Source organism: Acipenser ruthenus, unplaced genomic scaffold (assembly GCF_902713425.1).
Source record: "Acipenser ruthenus unplaced genomic scaffold, fAciRut3.2 maternal haplotype, whole genome shotgun sequence".
NCBI lineage: Eukaryota > Metazoa > Chordata > Actinopteri > Acipenseriformes > Acipenseridae > Acipenser > Acipenser ruthenus.
The window spans coordinates 29,838-57,500 of NW_026708383.1; the positions used below are offsets into that span (position 1 = coordinate 29,838).

Genomic DNA, 27,663 nt, shown 5'->3' on the forward strand with positions numbered 1-27,663 from the left:
GGCTTTTAAAGGGAGTCAAAATAACATGAGCTCCGTGTGGAGCAGAGTGGCGCAGCGGAAGCGTGCTGGGCCCATAACCCAGAGGTCGATGGATCGAAACCATCCTCTGCTAAGAATTTTTTAATTTTTTTTTTTTTTTTTTAAATAGATAATATAAATAAAATAATTTAAAAAAAAATAAATTTGATACAATTTAAATAATAATAATAATAATAATAATGTTTTATTTGTAATTAAAATACGAGCTTCTTTTCTGGACAACAATCTACTTGGAAAACAAAACATTCTGTTCTGAATATTCCAGCGGCTTCATCATGCTGCATTAAAACGAGCGTCATTTATTTCCAGACATTTGTTGGGAGATCCCTATTCGGCACATATTTTAAAGAAATGTCTTATTTATTTATTTCACATTTATACATACATGCCGACAGTCCCTATATGGTCGGGACAGTCCCAATTTCCTAGGAAATGTCCCGCGTCCCGATGCATAGGAAGAAAGTCCCAATATTTACCCATAGAAAAAAATCATTTATTCTGCACAGTAGAGTTCGTGAAAACCACACTCTGTGCTCTTCGTTATGTCTGTTTTTACTGTCATGATGATCGCAAAAAAGACGTGCTTTTGAAATATTAATTTGCTGTTTTTTTCTCCCTTTTGAGTTGTGTTGAATGCATTTGTACTGTGGGCGAAGTTTCAATGCAGACTCTTTTTTATAGAAACGTTTTCACACTAACCTTTGTACTTGATAACATTAATTTAAAAATCCTATTGATGCCTATGATTAATACGTTTTGTGACGAATCCGAAGCTATTAATACGTTTGAATAATAACTAAGTCGAGTTACTAACCATGTTACATACTTGATTTATTAAAATGTTTGGATATACGGTTACCTGATTGATTACTGTCTTGTTCAGTCATCTTAAAATACTGAGGACATGGGTCGATATAGAATTTATTTTGTGCAGCTCCGTGAAGCAGCGCACTGAGCTGCCTTAGTGCCAGCAGAAGCCCTCTGGCTGCAGGGCACCAGTTCACATGCTGTGGGACTCCTATTGCGAGAAGAGAGGTCATCTCATGCGGTCTGGGTTCAGCCTCCTCAAACTGCACGCAATCATCTGTTATAACACAGACCCTACTACACTCACTTTTCATAAATCAAAAAAAAAAAGATTGTACTCATGAACCAAACATATTTTATTAACAACAATAATAATAATAATAATGCATGTCCTGCACACAGGATAAGATGCATTGCAATTCAGACAAACTCTTACCCGTTCATTTCTCATGTGATTTATAACAAAGACTTATGCTTCAGGGGTGTGATTATATACACTAATGTTACTATATATATATATATATATATATATATATATAGATATAGATATTATATGCATAATGGCCCCGATGGGATACTCCTAAGATCAAATGATCATTTAATGAAGGACTATTTTGTCAAAAGTAAAAAATAAATAAGGGAATTAGGCAGAATATGTATACCAGCTGTAAAACACATGTACTCTTCTTTCAAGAAACACTGTGCACTGTATAGTGAGAGAGGTTGTGTGTTGCATCCCTGATATACCTCTTATGAACCCTTACACCCCGTTACACATGGTTTATGGGGCAGAGCACACCATTCTAGTTTGAATTATCATGAGATAACACCACAGTAGCAATCTACTTAACACTTTTTGGTCCAGTGGTTAAAGAAAAGGTCTTGTAACCAGGAGGTCCCTGGTTCAAATCCCACCTCAGCCACTGACTCATTGTGTGACCCTGAGCAAGTCACTTAACCTCCTTGTGCTCCGTCTTTCGGGTGAGACGTAGTTGTAAGTGACTCTGCAGCTGATGCATAGTTCACACACCCTAGTCTCTGTAAGTCACCTTGGCTGCTAAATAAACAAATAATGATAGATAGATAGATAGATAGATAAAAATGAACGGACCATTAGAGCTCTATTCTAAATAAACTAGCATTCCTTACAATCTGCCTTCAAGAGTAGGTAACATTAACAGCAGACAAAAGTGTAACATTCAAACTTTATAATTAAACTTTTTATTTAAAAAAAAAACAAAAAACTAATATATAAAAAATAAAACTGGAGAATTCACACAGAACAGGCTTAACATCCAAAAGGATAGGAGGGTCTGCAACATTTTAAAACCGTCAGTTCAATTCAGTGAGAGGGAGGTATTCCAGAACTCACAAAATAGTGTGTGTGTGTCTACGGGGGGCGGGAGCTATTTAAACAAAACAAAACAAAAAAGGTCACCCAAGTTAGCATGCCCAAAAAATTCAACTGGCAGTACATTTGTGTTTCCCCAGAAACAAGATTCGAGGCACTCCATATCTTCACTGCAGCTGTGTGTTGGGTCTGTGTGCGTGCGAGAGGGAGCGGTTGCGAGTGTGTGAGTGTGTGTGTGTGGGAGTCAGAGCAGGGTATTTACAGTTGGGCTCCAGTGTCTGGGTCAGTGTTATTCATTGCCGTCTGCTTCTGCCTGGGCCATGTAAGCGTCCAGCTCTGCATCCAGGTGTCCCTTGGTTTTGGACATGTAGGCGTCCAGTTGATTGTCCAGCTGTTCTCTGGTGACGTTGGGGTGTCCCAACGCCCTCCCGCGGCCGCGACCCCTGCCACGCCCGACAAACCCGCCACGCCCTCGGAGCCCCATTCCTCCACGACCTGGAAACAAAGCCACGAGAAAGGAACTGACATTCACGGGGTGTGAAGACATTTTGCTAATTTACAAACACCCTTTTCTTTAAATTCCACGAGGAAAGCTCAAACTGTAGAATAACTTTTGTATAACACAGTATATTCAAAGTAGTCATTCGTTTTCTATAAATGAAAGGCGCATGACAGCAGTAAGTGTAGTGAACCCAGATCCTACAGTTCACGTTAGTGCTGCAGAAACAGATTATTCAGCTCGAGCTCTCTATAGAAATCAGGCGAGGGTCGCTGGTGTTGACTGAGCTGATTTAGCATTCAGACTGAAACAAGTGAAGAAACAGCTGCTTGGGTTTCCTATGACTGCTGCTTTTCTGAAGCCTGGTACACACTGCCCGATGCCATCTCAACGAAGGAAGTCGAATCGCTAATATGTTAACGAGCGGGCATCACACACTGCAGGAAGGGACGCACAATTTGTGAGTTTCTCCTCATGTTTCACTTGCCCTGAATGCACAATGGGGCGAACCAATACGGCTATGGCAGTACTGATATCTACAATTTTTGTCGTGTGGACAAAACAATGGATCACTAGGAGGCATGAAATCTGAAGACCCAAAGGATTATCGCAGCTCCTTGCGTAGATATACAGTCCTTTGACTTTCTGCTGGAGTTATTATTAAGCACAGATCCACAGTACCGTGTTGGTAAAAAGCACTATTGGGACATTTGTGCCAGAATCAGAGGCTATATATCAAGTTCTTGAAAGTTGGTGTGTGTCTGTATCTTTTTCAAACAAGCTCTGACATCCCATAAGCATTGTACTTTAACTATTAAAGAAAATAATTACAGAATACTTAACTGCTGCTATAATCATGCTGGATGACTCATTAATTAATAGCATTACAATTATACTAAATCACATTTATTTACAATGAAGAGAAAACGTATAATTAGGGCTACTGATTTGTTGTCAGATAGACAATGTGCTGGCTCTGATTTGTGTTTTAAGGAGCTAGGCATTGAGAACGGAATTAGGCATTTTGGGAATAGAATTTTGCAGCGTTGTGTTTTCTCCTCATAACTGCAGCATTTTTTTAAATTTTCTTTTGCAAGAGACCCAGCCAAGCTGAGTCAATCCATCATGTGACTTCACGCGCGTGTCTGCTGCACCGACAAAGAAAACACATTTTTAAAAAGCAATGTTTCAGGCAAAAGACGAGAGCTAAAACATTTTCTGATTATATATAGGAGGATGGTGGGGGTACTGTTCTGCAAGGTTTGCTGTAATTCGATTGATCACGTACGAGGTCAACACCATTAATCCTTTCCGGTCCGACATTACAATTTTTCCTTTCCGGTCCAAAGACGTCAAGCACAGGTCTCTAGTCCAGAGAAAAAAGCTTTCAAATAGCAGAGTGAGGCGAATAGAAGCCAAAAAAAAACAAATACCATGGAGGCACACAGTCCCTTCACCACAGACATAACACGGACATAAACAAGACAGCTGCTTCCGCATCCAGCGCTCAAAGAATATCAGACATTTGAGATGTTATAGTAATAAAACAATGACTTGGACACAGAGAGAATAGATGCATATCTCCAGTCATATGACCAGCACAGTGAACTCTCTGGCTGTTGACCGAGACTTGTTATTGGGTATAACACACTAGCTGATCAGAGGGAAATCACATCACAAAATATGAAACGCCTTTTAAAAACTTTGCGCGCCGACAAAACCGTCGATTCTGTAAAAATCGCTTTGCAAAGCAGAATAGACTGCCTGAAGTGACAAAAAAATATACGTATCGCGTGCCCTGGGCTTTAGACTGCTGAGCACAGCAATCCACACAACACGCAGCAGCTGTTTCTTCACTTGGATGGTAAAATCGGCCCAGTTGACACCAATGACTCTTGCCTATGGAGAGCTAAATCCGAACAAAAAATAAATAAAATAAAAGCAACTGCTAAAATAAAATTTGACTCCAAGTTTCTCAACACAAAGTGGATTTGGACTCACCTCTGCCTCCCAGTCCTCCTCGGCCCAGCCCCCCAGCCCCTCGGCCCATTAGAGCCGCTCCGCGCCCCATCATCCCTCCACGCTGCCGCAGCCCCCTTCTCAGAGCCAGCCTGGGGGCACCGCCCCGGCCGCGCATCATCCCTGCACCTGGGAGAGCGAGACAGGAGAGGGTTAGTCACACAACAGCACCACACAAACAAATATTACTGCTCTCCTTAGAACCAATGTGCAACCACTGCTAACGCGCCATCCTCGAGAGACAAAGAGATTGTGATGCAATACTAGTAAACTGCCTTTGTCTGCAGAGCCCAGTGAAGTCTGACCGCCAGCTCTAGGAAGAATATTTAACAATTACAAAAAACCTTTTATATGTAACGGTTTAGCAATTTTTTTTTTTTTTTAAAAAAGCTACTTAAATCGGGTGGTTGGCAGTAGGTTTGTAAAGCTATTGGTTGACTTAATTACTTTTTAATTAAACTTTGAAATAACTCCATAGCACCGCACTCTCACTAAACTGCTACCTTTTCTGAATTCTGACTCGACTCTCCGCTGAGTACCCTCAGTCTCCCACTGAAAACGCCCACAAAACTATTATTTCTCTTCATCCAATGGCCATACAGGAAACCAAAACGTATTGAACAAGCGTGATCTCCATTCTTCTGGGTAATGAAGTTTAGAACCCAATCTGAGGAGGCTGTGTGGTCCAGTGGTTAAAGAAAGGGGCTTGTAACCAGGAGGTCCCCGGTTCAAATCCCACCTCAGCCACTGACTCATTGTGTGACCCTGAGCAAGTCACTTAACCTCCTTGTGCTCCGTCTTTCAGGTGAGATGTAATTGTAAGTGACTCTGCAGCTGATGCAGTTCACACACCCTAGTCTCTGCAAGTCGCCTTGGATAAAAGCGTCTGCTAAATAAAACAATTGTAAGTCGCCCTGGATAAGGGTGTCTGCTAAGAAATAAATAATAATAATAATAATAATAATAATAATAATAATAATCATCCTTTAACCCTTCTGCTCCGGTGAGCATTCTACCTGTTTAAGGTCTGACTGACATGACTTTCCGCTTGTGTATCAGGATAAATACCCACCGACAGTATAGATATTTCTAAACAGCTGAGAATCTGAAGATTTATTAAGAGAATAACATTTTTACTCTGATGAAATACCACATGATTACCTAGTTTGAATGATTAAAATCGCTAATTGATTGCGTTCATTCTTTTAATAAAAGCAAAGTCCTCATAAGTGATATTTTATTTGTGTGTGTTTTGTGCGACGGTGAGGAGGCAAGTAGATTTTTCTAGCGTTTTGTCACTCGGACAAAATGCCTTTCTAAAACCTTGGGAGAGATCGGGAGGAGGCGACACACCACACAGCATCCCGAGATTCAGACTGCATGCAAACCAAGGGCATTCAATACAGTGATTAAAAAAAAACGAAAAGGATTGCAAAAATAACAACTTCAGAAGGACAAAGGAAAAAGACAAACCCTGTGGAAATAAAAACCACCCTTCTGTAAACTCACCTCTGAGAGCCAGGGCACCCCTGCCAGGCCCTCCCCTGCCTCTTCCTCTGAAGCCCGCTCTGGTCACCCCTCTGAGACCCCCCATGGGGAAGCCCCTGCCCCCTGGACCCCCGCGCAGCAGGCCCCCGGCGGGCCGGCCCAGCCGCGCCTGGATGTTGCTCTTCCCCAGCCTCTGCTTCAGACTCTGGTGGGAGGAACGGAGACATTCGAACACAGAGACACCAGACACCCCTTCAGCGCCTGCCTGGGACGATGGTCAGGGTAGCAAAGCCCAAACCAGATGCAGAAACAATACTCAGCCTGCCGTTGAACTGCTCAAAGGCACCACGCAGTTGCATTTCCGTGGCTGTTCACAGGCAAGAACAATAAGTTTTCATGCAGGAGATGTGAAAAGGCAGTCCGTAGCAATTTAGCGAACGCGGCTCAAAAATCAACTCAACCCTGTCTGTGCTTACTGTCAGCCCTTCTATAAAAGGGCTTGTTCAACAAAAGACTTTATTTTTTCTGTTTTTCCCCCAAACCGACATTCTGTATCATTAATCATCATTTTTGGGTCCCAACCTAATCCCTCTTGGAATTCATAACATAATAAGGTTTACAAAACGAGAGGAGGCCATTCGGCCCATCTTGCTCGTTTGGTTGTTAGTAGCTTATTGATCCCAGAATCTCATCAAGCAGCTTCTTGAAGGATCCCAGGGTGTCGGCTTCAACAACATTACTGGGGAGTTGGTTCCAGACCCTCACAATTCTCTGTGTAAAAAAGTGCCTCCTATTTTCTGTTCTGAATGCCCCTTTATCTAATCTCCATTTGTGGTCCTTCATCTTTACACGGGGCACATATGGAAGATGCAAACGCACCATGACCTCAAAAGCAATGGAAAACATTGTATGAAATACTGCATGCGTGAAAGGGTTGAGGGTGAAGGGGCACACGCGTGCCTCTCCCCAGCGCGTCTCACCTGCTTGAGTTTGAGCGCCGCCTGCACGGACGGACGGTTCTCCATCTGCTGGGCCAGCCGACGGTTGCGGGCGCTGGCCGTGTGGTGCTGCTGCATGCTGGCGCGGATATTCACCGGCAGCGGCTGCTTGTTCTTCAGCATGTTTGTGAAGCTTCAAAGGTTGAACACAGAACGGGAGGGAAGGTTTACGAAAGCAAAAAAAAAAAAATAAAACCCACCAACCAAGAGAGAAAAAATAGGGTAGTTATATCATCCTTTCACAGTGGAAGAGGCAGCGTCCTCCTCTCTCGCGCTCCATTTTATACAGACAACTGTTTGATCATCTCCAGAGGGCTGGATGTGCATTTTCAAGGTATTTAGACAGACACACGTGCAGGAGGTACAGAGGAGAATGTTAAAAGGCAGAAAAATCTGTCTCTGCAGAAGAGACAGCTGGGCTAGGAACAAAAGAGCAAAGTAATGAGGAAGGGAAGAAAGATGGCCCGCTAGAACAGATCTCAGTAGGGAGCAGAGATTGCTGACATCCACACACACACAGTTAAAAGGGACAAAAGCCAAGGGTTAAAACATCTTTCAACACCCCCATCCCACACAAATAACTGCTGCACTGGGAGGGAGTGAATCTAGTACGGAGGTGGCAGGATAGTCTTCATCCAAAAAAAAAACTAAATATGTCTACAGTACATATACATACGGGACTTGTGAAATTGCCAACAAAGGGTAGAGAAAATACCAGTTCAGGGAGTGTGTGGAAGCTGGCAAGCTCCCAGTTCAACATTCAGTACGCCCAATACAATACAGAGAGGCACAGCAATGAACTGCAGGTGGATGAGGCAGCTAGAGAAGGCGACAGACCCACAAGACCAGGTATCAGGACAAACATTTGCACGAGCGATGGATAGCAGCAGCAACGAGAAACCATAAGAGCGACAGAGGAATGGAAAACAGACGAAAGCCGAAACAGACAGACGGCCTCTTACAAGCCCCGCCCCCTCGCTCTCTCGAGCTCTACAGCACAGACGGAGGGGAGGGTCTAAGGGCCTATTGTCCAGTCGCCCCGCCGCTTACAGCACAGACCGCAGACGAGCGTCTGAACCAGGACCGAGCGACCAGATTACCCCCCCCTCGGTGAATAAGGGGAGGCTACATCTCGAGAGACATGGTGGAGAAGGAGGAGTGGGAGGGTAGCGAGAGAGAGAGAGAGAGAGAGAGAGAGAGAGAGAGCCCATCTTTGAACAGACCTTACCAGGACAGCAGTGCCGGCTACAGATCGCGACACCATGCCGCCCCACCATTACACCCAGTACAGCGCGACTGGCCGCGTTGCTGGTACCGCGCAGCAGGCAGGTTAATAAAACAAACCCCCAGAGCCTTGCACGGCTCCTCAAAAGGCTATGCCTTCGCTGGTTTACATGTGCGCTGCCCACGGTACACCCAGTGCCTGTGCACAGGGTGGTGCTTCCCTATCAGGGGTTGTTAGGTGCTGCCAGGCTCCTCACCGCTCGTTCAAGGACATCTTGGTGGTGCTTTTCAGCACAACCTTCTGATTGGATGGCGCGCTCATTTTCCTTCAGCAACACTGCACACCTGCAGGGAAACAAGGAGAGAGGGGGGGAGAAGCAATTAACTACTTATTACAGTAGTCTCTGCGTGTAGGAACACCTCCTAAGAGAACACTTTGACTAAGGGAACACTGCCTGTGTTTTGCAGTGCCTATACATTTATTTATTTTTTAATTATTATTATTATTATTATTATTATTATTATTATTTATTTCTTAGCAGACGCCCTTATCCAGGGCGACTTACAATTGTTACAAGATATCACATTATTTTTACATACAATTACCCATTTATACAGTTGGGTTTTTACTGGAGCAATCTAGGTAAAGTACCTTGCTCAAGGGTACAGCAGCAGTGTCCCTCCCACCTGGGATTGAACCCACGACCCTCCGGTCAAGAGTCCAGAGCCCTAACCACTACTCCACACTGCTGCCAATCTTTCAATAATGGAAGGAATTAACCTTACAATCTATATATATATATATATATATATATATATATATATATATATATATATATATATATATATATATATATATATATAGTATGTTGCATCATTACAAGTGCAGGCATGGTGCAATTTCGCATTTTTCCTCTCTCGACTATTATGAAATGATATTTCATTTTGTACATTCACATTATTTTAATGTCTTACAGTAAATGGGCATTATTTATTAAGTCAGGTAATATGTATTGTAGAAGTCTAAATGTTAAATCCAATCCGAGTACAATGACCCCCCCCCCCCTCCCTCCCTCCTCTCTGCTTCACAAACGGTTCCACATGCCGAGGGAGGGGGGTATGGTTTAATATAATATTCTCCTACCATACACGTTCGTCATAGATAGCTAAATCAAATGTTTTATATATATATATATATATATATATATATATATATATATATATATATATATAGTATTATATTTTATATAGATATATTTTATTACGTAAAATGTAGACTTAGATTTAATCTTGATTTGTTTTATTATATAACTACACAGAAATTAATAACGGCAAAAAAAAAACTAAAAAAAACCTTACTACATGTTCATATATTTATGTTTACTGTATTTTGAATTACAATTTCAACGAAACACAGAAAGATAATCCCACTTACTCTTTTCGCTCCGAGAATAAAACTTTTTTTCCCCGTGTCTTTATGGTCGAGGTAAGTGGGCGCTGGGTTGCTTTTTCTGTCTGCTTTATTAAACTCGGAATCAAATGTTTTAAATCGCGCTTGTTTTTATAATTGAATTGATCTCTCCCTAAACGAAACTCACTCCCTCTCAGCGACGACAAAATGGCGAGCAACAACAGAAAATGGAGCCTGTTATACGAATGCGTCATACGCAACAGCGTGCGTGGAGTGCGTAAAACGCGTCATGCAAATGAGCGTCGCCACTCGACCAACTTTCTTTAGAAAGAAACTCATTAAATAATCAAGTATCATTTAAGAGCCCACGGAAACCAAAATCCCCCTGCGCATTATATACCCAACTAATGTGTTCATCCATTTAGAGCAGGGGTGCACAATTCCGGTCCTGGGGGGGCCGGTGTCCCTCCTGGCTTTTGTTCCAACCTTGCCCTAAATTACTTAATTGGACCAATTGTTACCAATTATTTGTCTAATTAAGTAATTTAGAACACAGTTGGAACAAAAGCCAGGAGGGATCAGGCCCTCCAGGACCGGAATTGTGCACCCCTGATTTAGAGTATGTTTTTTTTTAAAAAAAAATTTGTTAGACTACATTATCTTAAAGACTCAATTTCCCACTATCCTCTGCGTTCCCCTGGCGTGGACTACATTCCCCACACTCCCCTGCGCTCCCATTCATTCGCCTCCCTTTAAAGACTACATTTACCATGACGCCTTTCTGTGCTGCTCGCCGGTTTGGACTACATTCCGGCAGCGACAAAGACTACATTTCCCGCGACCCGCCGCTCTTCCTGGGGGGGAAAAAAATGTCGGCTCTGGCGGTGGTTGAAACTCCCTCCGGTAAAGATGCTATTGCCGAGGGTCTGCTGGATCTGTTAAAACCGGCCGTTCAGCAGCTGGACCTGCACGTTCACGCCGTCAGGTAAGAGGGGCAACTCGGTCTCAAAATAAATCTGTCAGGCAGTTTAACAAGGACGGGCCTCAGCTGGTGAGAAGTGTCGGGTGTCCCGTGATGTGTTTCGGGATCTCCCATCACAACAAACCGATGAGTTTCAATCCCGCTGCAGACAGAGAACCTGCTGTCTAAGGACCTGTCCACACTATGCCTTTAAACCGGATTAGTTGCATTTAAGCCGGTGCTAAAAAGGCTAACAAGATGCTCGGATATATTGTGAGAAGTGTTGCATTTAAATCAAGGGAAGTAATGTTCAAACTTTACAATGCATTAGTAAGACCTCACCTAGAATATTGTGTTCAGTTCTGGTCACCTCGTTACAAAAAGGATATTGCTGCTCTAGAAAGAGTGCAAAGAAGAGCAACCAGAATTATCCCGGGTTTAAAAGGCATGTCGTATGCAGACAGGCTAAAAGAATTGAATCTATTCAGTCCTGAACAAACTACGCGGCGATCTGATTCAAGCATTCAAAATCCTAAAAGGTATAGACAATGTCAACCCAGGGGACTTCTTTTGACTTGAAAAAAGAAACAAGGACCAGGGGTCACAAATGGAGATTAGATAAAGGGGCATTCAGAACAGAAAATAGGAGGCGCTTTTTTACACAGAGAATTGTGAGGGTCTGGAACCAACTCTCCAGTAATGTTGTTGAAGCTGACACCCTGGGATCCTTCAAGAAGCTGCTTGATGAGATTCTGGGATCAATAAGCTGCTAACAACCAAACGAGCAAGATGGGCTGAATGGCCTCCTCTCGTTTGTAAACTTTCTTATGTTCTTAAATACGGTTTGCGTCCACACTACAGCAGCATTTAATACCGTTCTCGATACCACCTCAGGAGGTAGTCTCGAGTCCGGTTCTTATTAGATCGCATCAGGTCGTGCGGTTTATCACAAGTGTGGACGCTGTAATACCGAAATACATGTTTTTGTGTATCCTCCAATATCCCAAATGCTTTGTGGTATGTTTAGTGAAGAGCAGGCGTCTGAAGGAGTTGCTGTCAGTGTCCACTCCGCACTAGGTAATCATTTTTATGCTTTAAAAAAATCTGTCAGGACATCTCTCTTAAACTAGTGGGGAAAATAACAAAAACACAACGTTAAATTAGGCGACTGCGAAAATGAAATGCGAGTTAAAAGTGGGGTCGGGGATGAACAAATGACGTAATGTGTCACTTCTGTTTGAAATATAATTAAGAGGACCAGAATTAGGCTCAGGCAAGATATGAAGGTAAAAACAGAGATTGTTTTGTAATTAACAGCTTTTTCTGAGTTCGATTATGAAACAGAATCGGCTCAATTTTGTTTAAAGGGACTTCACCTGATTAAAAATAAAACGTGAAAACTTCAAAGCCGTGCGTGCGTGCGTGCGTGTGCGTGCGTGCGTGCGTGTGTGTTCGGATATACTTTTTCTACAGTACTTGTTATATTTCATTTATGCAATATGGATCTCTGTTAATATCGGGCATAACACGTTATTTTAAAATACAAATACAGTGCATGGTGGGATACTGACTAAACATGAAACGGTGCTTCAGTGTGGACGCTTTGAGCTGGATTAATTGGAGCGGTTTCGAGCACGGTTCTTCAGATCGGTTCTGTAGTGTGGACAGGGCTTTAGTTGCGTTATTAACTTCAGGGCAACATCAGTGTGTGTGTGTGTGTGTGAAACACAGGGACGCACACGGATACAGAGAAAAGTATTGCAAATCAGAACACTGGAACTAATACAGTATTTGGTAATTTGTAAAAACAGCATTCCAAAAACACTTCTATCGTACTTTCTCAGTAATCTGAATTTGTTTCACCGTTCCTGTTAACCTGGCTGCAGATCAGTGATTGTTATAATAGCAGAAAACACTAGCGGAGGCTTTGAGGAAATTGCTGATGCTCAGAATGCATCGGAGTAGAAAAATGCAACATGTCTGAGACTTTTGCACAGCAGTGTGTGTAGCATAACAGAATTACAAAATCGATTTCAATGGTCACAGAATTATAGATTGTTTCTTAAATTTCCTGTACAGAATTAGGAATTGCAGAAAAGTCTGTTTCTTCTGCTGCCTGTAGTGATCGAGTCGTGGGATCGCACGATTGAACCATGGGATTGATTGTCCTGTCCTTGTCATGAACCCGGAAGTGAGTTCTGGTTTTGCTGTTGTTAACTGTGTGCGCCTGGCGTTTTGTTTTTTCAGAGAGAGTCAAGTTGAGCTGCGGGAACACATTGACAATCTGGCTTCAGGTAGGAGACCCCACCCACCCTCTCTTGTTCTACCTCCCTCTATCTCCCTCTCTCGCTCTCTGCCTCTCCATCTCCCACTCTCTCGCTCTGCCTCTCTCTCTGGTTCTCTATTTCTCTCTCTCTCACTCTCTGCCTCTATCTATCCATCATCTCTCTGCCTCTCTCGCTCTCCCTCTCTTTGTCTCTATCTATCATCTCTCTGCCTCTCTCACTCTCCCTCTCTCTCTTGCTCTGCCTCTCTCTCTCTCTCTCTCTCCCTCTGCCTCTCTATCTCTCCCTCTCTCGCTATGCCTAACTCTCTATCTCTCTGTCTCTGCCTCTCTCTGTATCTATCTCTCTCCCTCTTGCTCTGCCTCTTTCTATCTATCTCTCGCTATTCCTCTCTCTTGCTCTGCCTCTCTGTCTATCTCTCTCTCGCTCTGCCTCTCTCTATCTCAATCTCTCGCTGTGCCTCTCTCTCCTCCTCTGTAAATTCCCCTCTAATGGCACAGTAACAACATGCAGCTATATGCAACACCAAGCCTTCTTCTCTCTCTCTCTCTCTCTCTCTCTCGTCTCTCTGCTCTTTTGTTCTTTTCTTTGTTTTTTCAATCTCTCCATGATCATGAGGTAAGCCCTGTATTGCAAGTTTCCTTCCTCTCTTCCCTCTCTTTGGGCAGTAGACTCAGACAGACAGCGCGTGTGTGCGCGCGCACGCACACACACACACACACACTCTCTCACTCTACAGGGCTGGAAATACAACTCCTATTGCATAGCAGTTTCACCCACTGCAGGTTTTACCTCGAGCCCCAGTGTATAAGCAACAAGATCAGGCGTGTCTCATTAAACTGACAGTAAAACCAGGAATGGTTCAAACTGACCTGCACGACTGCGTTTTCTCTATAGAGCTGTGCAGGATCAATGAAGACCAGAAGGTGGCGCTGGACCTGGACCCCTATGTGAAGAAGCTGCTGAGTGCACGGAGGAGGGTGGTCCTGGTAAACAACATCCTGCAGAACGCACAGGTGAGAGGGGAAGCGTGGTAAAGCACAGAGAGGTGTGGGGTATTATATGACAAGTGAAACTCCGCTAAATGTATAGCCATGATTCTGCACCATCACAACCTTTCCAACCAATCGGATTCCTCCATTGCCGTAGGATCTGTCACGATACGCTCCAGCTTTTGAGTATGGGACTGAAAAAATAAAACATTTCATCACTACGGCAACCGTGCAGACTAATGATTTGTTTTTAAGTGCAGTGAACTCAGAGGTAAGCATTCATCTCGCTTCTCTCCTTGTACGCTGCGCGTCAGAACTGATCATCGCTTTACAGTTAGATCTACTGTTTAATTAATCATCTTGAACCGTGTGTTTATAAAAATATAGGCTGCTGTGTAAGATGCAGTCTCATTCCTTGTCCTCTTCTCCCTCCCTCCCTGTCTCTCTCTCTCTCTCTCTCAGGAGCGTCTCCGACGGCTAAACCACAACGTCGCCAAGGAGACGGCGCGCAGGAAAACCATGCTGGAGACTGCGGGGGTGTTCACCCCCCGATCCCCGAGCAAATAACAACACAGTCCAGGGCCTAACCAACCCCCCCCCCCCCACCTACCCCCACCACATAGCAAATAACACCCCTGCCTCAGCACCGCTTGGTACAGCCTATGGCCTAACCCCACCCCCCGTGCACAGCTTGGTACAGTCCAGGGCTGGCTTGTCATTGTGAGAAATGCTCCCAGTACCAGGTAAATTGCAAAATCGGTGCTTTAGCTTGTACTGTAAAAATGCTTTGGTTTCCTTTATAAGCCCATGCAAGAGATGTATAAATGCAAGCTTGGGGGAAGAGTAACTTGTGACAGTCTCATTAATCGACCACTTTAAAGCCTGGCGATTTGGACAGTGCTGCTTCCTGTGTGAACTGAACTGAGACAGCACTAGAAACCAAAACTGATGCCATTGCAGCCCCTGCTGGACGGTTTTCGGAATGCAGTTGCTGCCTTGGGCCATTAGAGGGCAGCATTGCCTTCCAATGGGGAGCAGAAAGTGGGGATTCTGAGCAGGAAAGTGTTTTCAGTGGGGTTCCACATGTTCGCATACAGGCATGGGTGCAGTCCTAGACATCTGCATTGGATGTGTTAAACACAATGCTGATTTTGACCCACTTATGTTGCTGAGACGTCGCATGTGATTAAGAATGTGAGCAAAGCCTAGGAGAGGTCAGAGGTCATTAGGTCACGCCTCGTGTTTTTTAACACAATTCTTCTGAAGTGTAACATCCTAACCCTGTACGCAGTGACCCGGTTCAATGATATTAAAGAAGCAGGGTTGTATTTAACTGGGGTTCGGGCTACTTAGTGAATGAACAGCTGCAATAATAATAATAATAATAATAATAATAATATGAATTGTATTGTATATAATGTATTAACAATAAAGATCATTCATTTCCTTGTTTAAGATGTTTTGTCTGATTTAATATTGTTTTCATTTCTTGATATTTATTCCAGTTGTCACATTTGTTCCTTCATCCTTTTTTTCAAGCGAGCGCTGTGATAAAACTGTCTCTTAATCTTCGTCATCCCTAGCTGTTAAACACTCAATAGAGCTGCATTTAGAAACACGAAAGGAGCAAATGCCAGTGCCTACCGTTTTCATTGAAGACGCTTCAATGACATTTTAAAAGACGTCCAGTCCAAGCGCGTGTCGCTGGATTTGTTCTGTTTGTTCGAGTGTAATATTCGGGTCGCACAGAAGACCGAAGTTGTTTGAAGATGGTAATCTCTGTACAGTGTGAGAAATCGTTTTGTTCACTAATCAGATGAAAATTAAAGTCTAAAAATAATTTTGAATGACAAACATTAATATGCTAGACTTTTAAAAATGATTTACAAAACCAATTTCACTGTGATCTATTATTATTTGTTTATTTAGCAGACGCCTTTATCCAAGGCGACTTACAGGGACTAGGGTGTGTGAACTATGCATCAGCTGCAGAGTCACTTACAACTACGTCTCACCTGAAAGACGGAGCACAAGGAGGTGAAGTGATTTGCTCAGGATCACACAGTGAGTCAGTGGCTGAGGTGGGATTTGAACCGGGGACCTCCTGGTTGCAAGCTTGTTTCTTTAACCACTGGACCACACAGCCTCCTGTAACAGTATGGGATATTTCGGCATTCCAATTGGAGTAGGACATCAGGAAACGTCCAGAACTTTATAATAAATCGGTTTGGGTTCATTTTAAACTTTACTGTGTAGTTTGTATCAGAGAGAAACGTCACGTTAAAATGAGCTGTGCTGTTGAAGCCGCTGAACTCTTAGTCATTAAAAGCTGAATTAAAAACAGATGACAATCCGATATTAACGCCCTTTATCGGTTTCTGTAGAACCTGCTGTGGTTGAAACGTTTAGAATGCTTTGCCGGTGACACCCCCGAGTGCAGATCCACACTCTCAGCGATATTATAAGTGTAGGTTAATAGGTTCCAGTGGGGACGTGGGTTTATAATCGAGGTGCTTGTGATAACAGATCTGAAGAGCTGAAACTATTACATTGACTGCGATACACAAATCCTATCACTGTCGCTGCTTCCCATTCAGTTCTCATAGGAATGGGTCCCTATACCCAGTACTGAGCAGGGATGGCAATCAGACTCCCACTGCATAGCAGTGTGATCCATTCCTGGTTTTACTAGGAGTTTAATCAGACCCCTTGGAGCTTGTTATCTGTACACTGTGGCTAATGAAGCGTTTAGTAAAACCTGGAATGGGTGAAGCTGCTATGCAATAGGAGTCTTATTTCCATCCCTGCTGCTAGAAGATGACCCTTTTCTTTAAAATAATGTTTCAATGAAAAACTAGCAGAATCCTTGTAGCTAATTATTAAAATAGTGAGTTTTCAGCGTATCAGTGGCTTTTCTTCATGAAGTATTTCTAGTGATTGATGAGATTCCTGCTTGTTTTTGAATACTCTCTCTCTCTCTCTCTCCCTCTCTCTCTCTCCCTCTTCTCCCTCCCTCTCTCTCTTCCTCTCTCCCCAACCCCCCCTCTCTTCCTCTCTCTCCCTCTCCCCCTCTCTCTCTCTCCCTCCCTCCCTCTCTCTTCCTCTCTTTCTCTCTCTCCCAACCCCTCTCTCTCTTTCTCTCTCTCTCTTCTCCCTCCCCCTCTCTCTTCTCCCTCCCTCCCTCTCTCTCTCTCCCTCTCCCCTCTCTCTCTCCCCCAACCCTCCCTCTCTCTCTCTCTCTCCCTCTCTCTCTCTCTCTCTCCCTCTCTCGCTCTCTCTCCCTCTCTCTCTCTCCCTCTCTCTCTCTCTCTCTCTCTCTCTCTCTCTCTCTCTCTTTTGGTACAAATAGGAAACACGTAACAGAAACACACAGAATAAAATAATGGCGCGTCAACAATATTGGGAACATATTGCTCTGTTTTTGGTTGTACTTCACGGACGTCAAAACTCATCTTAATTCACTGCTGCACAATAAAAAAGCTCTTCCCTAAGTGCCACTCGGGGCGCCTGCCACTCCATCCCCACTCGAGATTACTCCACACTTAAAGAGACCGGGGGGGGGGTTGATCTCCTCGGCGCCACCTTAAAAAAACAAACCCGTCTAAACCGCAGACCCCGTCACTCAGACTTGGCCCAGACAGACTTTCATGTGGCTGGGTGTGAAAGCTCCCGTCTGATTGGCCGGGTGGCCACGGTCCGAATGAGAGCGGCGTCGCCATTGGCCGAGTCGGGCTGAGAGACGACGCTCCACGCTCACCATGTCTCCTTTTGCTTTGTAGCGAAAAAAAAAAAAAAAAAACAAGTTATAGAGAGAGAGAGAGAGCAGCGCGAGCCAGGATGGGCAGAGTGAGACAGAGAGACTGACACACAGATATACAGATAGGTAGAGGAGGAGAAAAAAAGAGAGAGGGAGCGTGAGAGAGAGGAGAAGGAAGCCCGGACCCCTGGTCGAGACTGTAAGTAAAGTGGTTTTGCGTTCTTCGGTGCCGTGGTTCTGTGAGTCTTGTTGTATTTGTAACGCGGTTCGTCCTTTCACAGCTCGCCTGAGTGCTTGCATTGCTCGAGTCTTCGTCATTACTGTAGGGTAGGAAATGGCTGTTTTGTTCAGCATGCTATAAACACTGGATACTGTAGGAAGTGCACATTAAAACCAAGAATTAGAGCCTGTGTTACAATAATAATAATAATAATAATAATAATATGATTATGATTATTATTATTAAATAATGCAGATCAATACGGATGCACGGTTCGTTTCAGCAGCGTGCATTGCATTGCGATTGCTTGTGCGATCGATTCATTGAAATGGAGTTTCTTGTTGTATACAGTGGGATTGCATTGTGTGCGGCAGCTGCACGCCTCGGTGCTGTCTCATAAAACACACTCGCACAAGTTCTTAAAAGCACCGACACTGTCAAGTCAACAGCGATCCCTGGACATGCAAACACTGGCTGCAGCCTCCATGCGTTTCATTCGGTTCAGTTTTGAGAGTCTAACTTCCAGCACACACACTACAGTGTATTGCAAACGCTACCAAATGTGTCTAAATAACCATTTCTTTCTTTCTTATTAGTCAATACCACAAACCTAATGGTTTAAAAACGTCAGTCGCAAATATGGATATTTTCTGGCCCTTGAGAGTAGAATTTTCCTTTCTAATGGCAGTAATACCCATGCAGTCAGGATATTGCCATACATTACACAGCTGTAACATGGTTCTCAAACTCCAGTAATGCCCGCAGTGCCAGGTATCATTGCTTAACTGTTAAAGGATTTATTTGTTGTGTAACTTCTAGTATAGAGAACTGTACTGGAGATCTGAGAGCCAGCTAATTCAATACAGTCTAGTGTAGAGAACTCAGTGCTGTACTGGGGATCTGAGAGCCAGCTAATTCAATACAGTCTAGTGTAGAGAACTCAGTGCTGTACTGGGGATCTGAGAGCCAGCTAATTCAATACAGTCTAGTGTAGAGAACTCAGTGCTGTACTGGGGATCTGAGAGCCAGCTAATTCAATACAGTCTAGTGTAGAGAACTCAGTGCTGTACTGGGGATCTGAGAGCCAGCTAATTCAATACAGTCTAGTGTAGAGAACTCAGTGCTGTACTGGGGATCTGAGAGCCAGCTAATTCAATACAGTCTAGTGTAGAGAACTCAGTGCTGTACTGGGGATCTGAGAGCCAGCTAATTCAATACAGTCTAGTGTAGAGAACTCAGTGCTGTACTGGGGATCTGAGAGCCAGCTAATTCAATACAGTCTAGTGTAGAGAACTCAGTGCTGTACTGGGGATCTGAGAGCCAGCTAATTCAATACAGTCTAGTGTAGAGAACTCAGTGCTGTACTGGAGATCTGAGAGCCAGCTAATTCAATACAGTCTAGTGTAGAGAACTCAGTGCTGTACTGGAGATCTGAGAGCCAGCTAATTCAATACAGTCTAGTGTAGAGATCTCAGTGCTGTACTGGGGATCTGAGAGCCAGCTAATTCAATACAGTCTAGTACAGAGAACTCAGTGCTGTACTGGGGATCTGAGAGACAGCTAATTCAATACAGTCTAGTGTAGAGAACTCAGTGCTGTACTGGGGATCTGAGAGCCAGCTAATTCAATACAGTCTAGTGTAGAGAACTCAGTGCTGTACTGGGGATCTGAGAGCCAGCTAATTCAATACAGTCTAGTATAGAGAACTCAGTGCTGTACTGGGGATCTGAGAGCCAGCTAATTCAATACAGTCTAGTGTAGAGAACTCAGTGCTGTACTGTGGATCTGAGAGCCAGCTAATTCAATACAGTCTAGTATAGAGAACTCAGTGCTGTACTGGAGATCTGAGAGCCAGCTAATTCAATACAGTCTAGTATAGAGAACTCAGTGCTGTACTGGGGATCTGAGAGCCAGCTAATTCAATACAGTCTAGTATAGAGAACTCAGTGCTGTACTGGAGATCTGAGAGCCAGCTAATTCAATACAGTCTAGTATAGAGAACTCAGTGCTGTACTGGGGATCTGAGAGCCAGCTAATTCAATACAGTCTAGTGTAGAGAACTCAGTGCTGTACTGTGGATCTGAGAGCCAGCTAATTCAATACAGTCTAGTATAGAGAACTCAGTGCTGTACTGGAGATCTGAGAGCCAGCTAATTCAATACAGTCTAGTATAGAGAACTCAGTGCTGTACTGGGGATCTGAGAGCCAGCTAATTCAATACAGTCTAGTATAGAGAACTCAGTGCTGTACTGTGGATCTGAGAGCCAGCTAATTCAATACAGTCTAGTATAGAGAACTCAGTGCTGTACTGGAGATCTGAGAGCCAGCTAATTCAATACAGTCTAGTGTAGAGAACTCAGTGCTGTACTGGGGATCTGAGAGCCAGCTAATTCAATACAGTCTAGTGTAGAGAACTCAGTGCTGTACTGGAGATCTGAGAGCCAGCTAATTCAATACAGTCCAGTATAGAGAACTCAGTGCTGTACTGGAGATCTGAGAGCCAGCTAATTCAATACAGTCTAGTGTAGAGAACTCAGTGCTGTACTGGAGATCTGAGAGCCAGCTAATTCAATACAGTCTAGTATAGAGAACTCAGAGCTGTACTGGAGATCTGAGAGCCAGCTAATTCAATACAGTCTAGTGTAGAGAACTCAGTGCTGTACTGGGGATCTGAGAGCCAGCTAATTCAATACAGTCTAGTATAGAGAACTCAGTGCTGTACTGGGGATCTGAGAGCCAGCTAATTCAATACAGTCTAGTGTAGAGAACTCAGTGCTGTACTGGGGATCTGAGAGCCAGCTAATTCAATACAGTCTAGTGTAGAGAACTCAGTGCTGTACTGGGGATCTGAGAGCAGCTAATTCAATACAGTCTAGTGTAGAGAACTCAGTGCTGTACTGGGGATCTGAGAGCCAGCTAATTCAATACAGTCTAGTGTAGAGAACTCAGTGCTGTACTGGGGATCTGAGAGCAGCTAATTCAATACAGTCTAGTGTAGAGAACTCAGTGCTGTACTGGAGATCTGAGAGCAGCTAATTCAATACAGTCTAGTATAGAGAACTCAGTGCTGTACTGGGGATCTGAGAGCCAGCTAATTCAATACAGTCTAGTGTAGAGAACTCAGTGCTGTACTGGGGATCTGAGAGCCAGCTAATTCAATACAGTCTAGTATAGAGAACTCAGTGCTGTACTGGAGATCTGAGAGCCAGCTAATTCAATACAGTCTAGTGTAGAGAACTCAGTGCTGTACTGGAGATCTGAGAGCAGCTAATTCAATACAGTCTAGTGTAGAGAACTCAGTGCTGTACTGGGGATCTGAGAGCCAGCTAATTCAATACAGTCTAGTGTAGAGAACTCAGTGCTGTACTGGAGATCTGAGAGCAGCTAATTCAATACAGTCTAGTGTAGAGAACTCAGTGCTGTACTGGGGATCTGAGAGCCAGCTAATTCAATACAGTCTAGTATAGAGAACTCAGTGCTGTACTGGGGATCTGAGAGCAGCTAATTCAATACAGTCTAGTATAGAGAACTCAGTGCTGTACTGGAGATCTGGAATATATAAAAACACATTGCGAACGTTGAAGAGAGCTTTCAAATGGCTTCAGTTGTATCTACCAGCTTTAGCAGGCATGGCAGTAAGACTCCTATTGCATAGCGGTGTCACCCATTCCAGGTTTTACTAGGAGCTTGATCAGCCCCAGTGTACATGTTTCTGTAGGTTTGCTAATAGGGGATGTTCATGGCATGCAGTTATTTGGGAGGTTTGTGGAGTAGCGGTTAGGGCTCTGGACTCTTGACCGGAGGGTCGTGGGTTCAATCCCAAGTGGGGGACACTGCTGCTGTACCCTTGAGCAAGGTACTTTACCTAGATTGCTCCAGTAAAAACCCAACTGTATAAATGGGTAATTGTATGTAAAAATAATGTGATATCTTGTAACAATTGTAAGTCGCCCTGGATAAGGGCGTCTGCTAAGAAATAAATAATAATAATAATAACAACACAGTGCTGCTCCGCGACGCAGGATGTGTGCCGAGCAGAGAGCTGTGTTTTGTCTGGCTGTGGCCGTGGGGGCTGGGAGGGGTGTGGGGGACACTCTCCGCTCTCCACTCTCTCAGAGACAGCGACCTCTGACCTATACAGCTGCCACTGATTCCTTTATTCAGTTTGATTATTGGGACCCCCTGCCCCACAGAAACGAGGAGCTGACAGTCAGGCGAGGGTGGCTGGTGTCGATCGGACTGATTCACCATTCAGAGTGAAACGAGTGAAGAAGCAGCTGCTTGGGTTTGTGAGGATCGCTGCTTTTCTTAAGACTCTGCGGAGAACAGCGATCCTCACAAACCCAAGCAGCTGTTTCTTCACTCGTTTCGCTCTCAATGGTGAATCAGCCCGATCGACACTAAAGTCATCAAAGACAGGGTTTAATACTGAAACTCTCACACATCGAAGGCAAGCTGGTTTTAATTGTGGGGCGGCCTTTTATCAAGCTCAGGAGTGTCTTATTTAACTTCTAGTAAAACCAGGATCAAACTGCTATGCAATGGGAGTCCTGTAGCTATCCCCTGCCTTTGAGCAGCAGATCAACCCCCTTTTCCCCTTGGAAAAGTCTGCACTGTATTTAGCAGTTTTCCTCGAATGCATTCAAACATTGCTGTGTTTGTTTTTCTATGCTTTGGTGGACCGCTCCAGGCTGTGGCAGTGCTTGCCTGTGCTTTACCATGCTTTCACTGTGCTTTATTACACTGCGCTGTGCTTTTAGCTTCTATACATTCAGCAGCTTGTAAAAATCGAACTCGCAGTACATTCTGACAAGACAGCTCAAGTATCACCTCAAAGTCGTGGAGAAGCTAAGAAGAGTTACTTCCAATATCCATCCAGCTAACCAGCTACCTGCCTGCCTCTATCTGTCACAGTCTGCCTGGCGGCTTCTACAGGCTGTCTGAGGAAGGGGAAGCAGAAACGTCGTAGCTAATTATTAAAAATAGTGTGTTTTCAATTTATAAATGACTTTCGTTCTTTAGAAAGTATTTCTTGTGATTGATGAGCATCCTGATTCTCCTTGGATACAGAGCTGTTAGCTGTTTCTGAATTCTCTGTGCTGTATACAATAAGAACAGAAGATTCCCAGCGAGAGAGCAAAAAGAATACATTATTTCAGTGTTTGGGACTTGTATGAATTCATACTCCATTAAAAAGCTGTTTGGAGAGAGCAGCCCCCCCAATCCCATTGTCTGCCCCCTCCAGAGTCTAATTCAGCCTGACAGGGACACAAACAGGGCAGAGTTTCCTCGAGGGGCGTCCAAACCGCCTCTTTCAGTCATGGGACAGGGGGACGCGACTTTGAACAGCTGCTGTGAATCTGTGTTTAAAGAGATGAAGGCTTGTCTAATGTGACAGAGCCCCATAGCACACGAGTCTCCACTTCCCTCCCTTAAGCTGTGTGGGTCTGTGGAACTGCCCATGAGCGTTTACACCTGGAATTGATTGATTTCCAGTTCTTTAAACTATCATTGTAAACCTTTTGAGCATGTGTGTGTCTGTGTGTGTGTGAGTGTGTGTGTGTGTGTGTGAGTGTGTGTGTGTGTGTCTGTGTGTGTGTGAGTGTGTGTGTGTGAGTGTGTGTGTGTGAGTGTGTGTGTGTGTGTGTGTGTGAGTGTGTGTGTGTGTGTCTGTGTGTGTGTGAGTGTGTGTGTGTGAGTGTGTGTGTGTGTGTGTGTGTGAGTGTGTGTGTGTGTGTGAGTGTGTGTGTGTGTGTGAGTGTGTGTGTGTGTGTCTGTGTGTGTGTGTGTGTCTGTGTGTGTGTGTGTGTCTGTGTGTGTGTGTGAGTGTGTGTGTCTGTGTGTGTGTGTGTGTGTGTGTGTCTGTGTGTGTGTGTGAGTGTGTGTGTGTGTGTGTGTGTGTGTTTATTAGAGGTTGGCACAGGTAGAAAATCGAGAACCGGGTATCCACTATGAAAAATACCCGAGTACCCAGATCCTTTTCGGGCGATGATTTAAAAAAAAAATAATAATAAAATAAAATATCACATATATTTATTATTATTTATTTCTTAGCAGACGCCCTTATCAAGGGCGACTTACAATTGTTACAAGATATCACATTATTTTTACATACAATTCCCCATTTATACAGTTGGGTTTTTACTGGAGCAATCTAGGTAAAGTACCTTGCTCAAGGGTACAGCAGCAGTGTCCCCCACCTGGGATTGAACCCACGACCCTCTGGTCAAGAGTCCAGAGCCCTGACCACTACTCCACACTGCTGCCCATATATTAATATTTTAAGTGCATGACACATATTTAAATACTATATAGTATACATACATTGAGCCCCTTCAGATCTGTAGATCATTTTTCAGTACTGGAAAAAAAATAAATAATAATAATAATAATCATAATAATAATAATAATAATAATAATAATAATAATAATAATAATAATAATAAACTGTCTCTGTTTAAATACAGTTATTAATGTTAAATGCGCATCATGCTAAATTCTGTCTTGTGAATACACAGCAGTGGCACCCAAGCAAAAGTGTTGGCTGGAATGTCTTTTCCGAGCAGGAGAAAACAGAATTCACGAACTCTACCAAGGAAGTATTTCATTCAAAAGGGGGACGCACACTTCCTTAATGCGTTCCACGTTATTTTATTTTGATTTGATTTATTTTCGTGTTTCTTTTTAAATTAAGATCTGTTTGGTAAGACACTATATCTGCGTGATCACTGTAGATGAGGCGTTCTGTGTTGGAAGCCACGCGGTTATTATGAATGGATCACAGAGTTATCACAGGATGTTGTTATGTTGTTTCGCTTCGGTTCCTCAGAAGAATAGTGGCTGCAGTTCTTATTATTGAGGTGTACTTGCTGCCCGCTGTGTTATCCTGTCAGTTAAGAAAAATCTGGTTTTAATGTTGTCTTTATTACACCAGCCAGAGACCCTCGTTTACAACTGTATCGTCGTATTTTCTACATCTCCTTTAAATTCTCAAATTAATAAATAGAAACCCGGGTAGTAAAAAGAGACCCGGGTAATTTCAAACCCGCTGGGTACCCGAATTGCCAACCTCTATTATAGATATATATTATATTTGAGTTTCATTGCAATGCTAACCCCCCCCCCCCCCCGCAGCGCCATGTCTCTGAACCCCCCCAGCAGTGGCGACGCCTGCCTCAGCATCGTGCACAGTCTCATGTGCCACCGGCAGGGCGGGGAGAACGAGTCCTTCGCCAAGCGCGCCATCGAGAGCCTCGTCAAGAAACTGAAAGAGAAGAAGGATGAGCTGGACTCCCTCATCACAGCCATCACCACCAACGGAGCGCATCCGAGCAAGTGTGTGACCATCCAGAGGACCCTCGACGGGCGGCTGCAGGTACGAGGAGGGGGGGAGAGGGGAGGGGAGGAGAGGTGAGGTGAGTGGGGAGGAGAGAGGAGAGGGGAGTGCAGTGTGGTTTGTGCATGTGAAGTGCAGTGTGGTTTGTGCAGTGTGAAGTGCAGTGTGGTTTGTGCATGTGAAGTGCAGTGTGAAGTGCAGTGTGGTTTGTGCAGTGTGAAGTGCAGTGTGGTTTGTGCAGTGTGGAGAGGGTAGATGGCTACAAATGAGGAGTTTCTGAATTAGACCCAACCAAGTGTCAGCCGCTGTGCTGTAGCTGCGTGACATCATGGTTTAAAAATGCAGCACTGAAATGAGTTTTTGTTTATGTCCCTGTTAAAACTTTATATATTCCTCTTGGCTCTAAGCACTGAGCCACACTAACTGCCTCCCTCCCAGTCCCTCAGCTCTAAGCACTGAGCCACACTAACTGCCTCCCTCCCATCCCTCAGCTCTGACCACTGAGCCACACTAACTGCCTCCCTCCCAGTCCCTCAGCTCTAACCACTGAGCCACACTAACTGCCTCCCTCCCATCCCTCAGCTCTGACCACTGAGCCACACTAACTGCCTCCCTCCCAGTCCCTCAGCTCTGACCACTGAGCCACACTAACTGCCTCCCTCCCAGTCCCTCAGCTCTGACCACTGAGCCATACTAACTGCCTCCCTCCCAGTCCCTCAGCTCTAACCACTGACCACACTAACTGCCTCCCTCCCAGTCTCTCAGCTCTAACCACTGAGCCACACTGCAGGGCTTTTAATTGGCAAAAAAAATAAAAAAATGTGTACAGTGTGGGATGTTCTGTAATGTTGTTTAGGATTCATATATAAAGCTGATTATTAGCCACAAAAAAGAAACGACACAGTTGCCTCTGTCAGTGTGTAATTGTATGAACTGTCCTGTGGGCTACTGGCTTGCTGGCATGAGGGTGACTTTTGGGCCAGACTGCCTCTGTACAGCTTTAGTTCAAGGGGCTGTCACAGCTCCCCTGTACAGCGTCTCCATGGCAATGTCACAGCTCCCCTGTACAGCGTCTCCATGGCAATGTCACAGCTCCCCTGTACAGCGTCTCCATGGCAATGTCACAGCTCCACTGTACAGCGTCTCCATGGCAACGTCACAGCTCCCCTGTAGAGCGTCTCCATGGCAATGTCACAGCTCCGCTGTACAGCGTCTCCATGGCAATGTTACAGCTCCACTGTACAGCGTCTCCATGGCAACGTCACAGCTCCCCTGTAGAGCGTCTCCATGGCAACGTCACAGCTCCCCTGTAGAGCGTCTCCATGGCAATGTCACAGCTCCGCTGTACAGCGTCTCCATGGCAATGTCACAGCTCCCCTGTACAGCGTCTCCATGGCAATGTCACAGCTCCCCTGTACAGCGTCTCCATGGCAATGTCACAGCTCCCCTGTACAGCGTCTCCATGGCAATGTCACAGCTCCCCTGTACAGCGTCTCCATGGCAATGTCACAGCTCCGCTGTACAGCGTCTCCATGGCAATGTCACAGCTCCCCTGTACAGCGTCTCCATGGCAATGTCACAGCTCCCCTGTACAGCGTCTCCATGGCAATGTCACAGCTCCGCTGTACAGCGTCTCCATGGCAATGTCACAGCTCCCCTGTACAGCGTCTCCATGGCAATGTCACAGCTCCACTGTACAGCGTCTCCATGGCAATGTCACAGCTCCCCTGTACAGCGTCTCATGGCAATGTCACAGCTCCCCTGTACAGCGTCTCCATGGCAATGTCACAGCTCCCCTGTACAGCGTCTCCATGGCAATGTCACAGCTCCGCTGTACAGCGTCTCCATGGCAATGTCACAGCTCCCCTGTACAGCGTCTCCATGGCAATGTCACAGCTCCACTGTACAGCGTCTCCATGGCAATGTCACAGCTCCCCTGTACAGCGTCTCATGGCAATGTCACAGCTCCCCTGTACAGCGTCTCCATGGCAATGTCACAGCTCCACTGTACAGCGTCTCCATGGCAATGTCACAGCTCCCCTGTACAGCGTCTCCATGGCAATGTCACAGCTCCCCTGTACAGCATCTCTTCCCATGGCAATGTCACAGCTCCCCTGTACAGCGTCTCCATGGCAATGTCACAGCTCCCCTGTACAGCATCTCTTCCCATGGCAATGTCACAGCTCCCCTGTACAGTGTCTCCATGGCAATGTCACAGCTCCCCTGTACAGCGTCTCCATGGCAATGTCACAGCTCCCCTGTACAGCGTCTCCATG

At 44.7% G+C, this 27,663-nt stretch overlaps 3 protein-coding genes and 1 non-coding gene across 5 annotated transcripts in view; 3 read left to right on the forward strand and 1 right to left on the reverse strand.

The window, feature by feature from the left end:
• The first annotated feature begins 40 nt into the window (after positions 1 to 40).
• Positions 41 to 112, forward strand: trnam-cau (transfer RNA methionine (anticodon CAU)). The gene has a single exon. It is a non-coding gene; the product is annotated as a tRNA-Met (tRNA).
• Positions 113 to 2,044: 1,932 nt separating this feature from the next.
• LOC117965147 (chromatin target of PRMT1 protein-like) lies at positions 2,045 to 10,244 on the reverse strand. The gene is made up of 6 exons (XM_034910111.2): positions 9,861 to 10,244; positions 8,683 to 8,770; positions 7,184 to 7,334; positions 6,225 to 6,408; positions 4,698 to 4,844; positions 2,045 to 2,692 (listed from the first exon to the last, which is right to left on the reverse strand). The coding sequence occupies exons 2-6, from the start codon at positions 8,745 to 8,747 to the stop codon at positions 2,487 to 2,489; spliced, it is 753 nt and encodes a 250-aa protein (XP_034766002.1). The 5' UTR covers positions 8,748 to 8,770; positions 9,861 to 10,244; the 3' UTR covers positions 2,045 to 2,486.
• Positions 10,245 to 10,591: 347 nt separating this feature from the next.
• LOC131732047 (SNARE-associated protein Snapin-like) lies at positions 10,592 to 15,529 on the forward strand. The gene is made up of 4 exons (XM_059021052.1): positions 10,592 to 10,821; positions 13,045 to 13,091; positions 13,980 to 14,098; positions 14,537 to 15,529. The coding sequence occupies exons 1-4, from the start codon at positions 10,607 to 10,609 to the stop codon at positions 14,639 to 14,641; spliced, it is 486 nt and encodes a 161-aa protein (XP_058877035.1). The 5' UTR covers positions 10,592 to 10,606; the 3' UTR covers positions 14,642 to 15,529.
• A 2,147-nt stretch (positions 15,530 to 17,676) lies between these two features.
• Positions 17,677 to 27,663, forward strand: part of LOC117395592 (mothers against decapentaplegic homolog 4) — a 14,532-nt gene continuing 4,545 nt past the window's right edge. The window contains exons 1-2 of one of the 2 annotated variants that reach the window (XM_059021053.1): positions 17,677 to 18,030; positions 25,186 to 25,426. In XM_059021053.1, coding sequence (XP_058877036.1) covers positions 25,190 to 25,426 — 237 coding nt within the window. In that variant the 5' untranslated portion in view covers positions 17,677 to 18,030; positions 25,186 to 25,189. The remainder of the gene's footprint in view (positions 18,031 to 25,185; positions 25,427 to 27,663) is intronic. The other variant, XM_059021054.1, reaches the window with a different exon arrangement.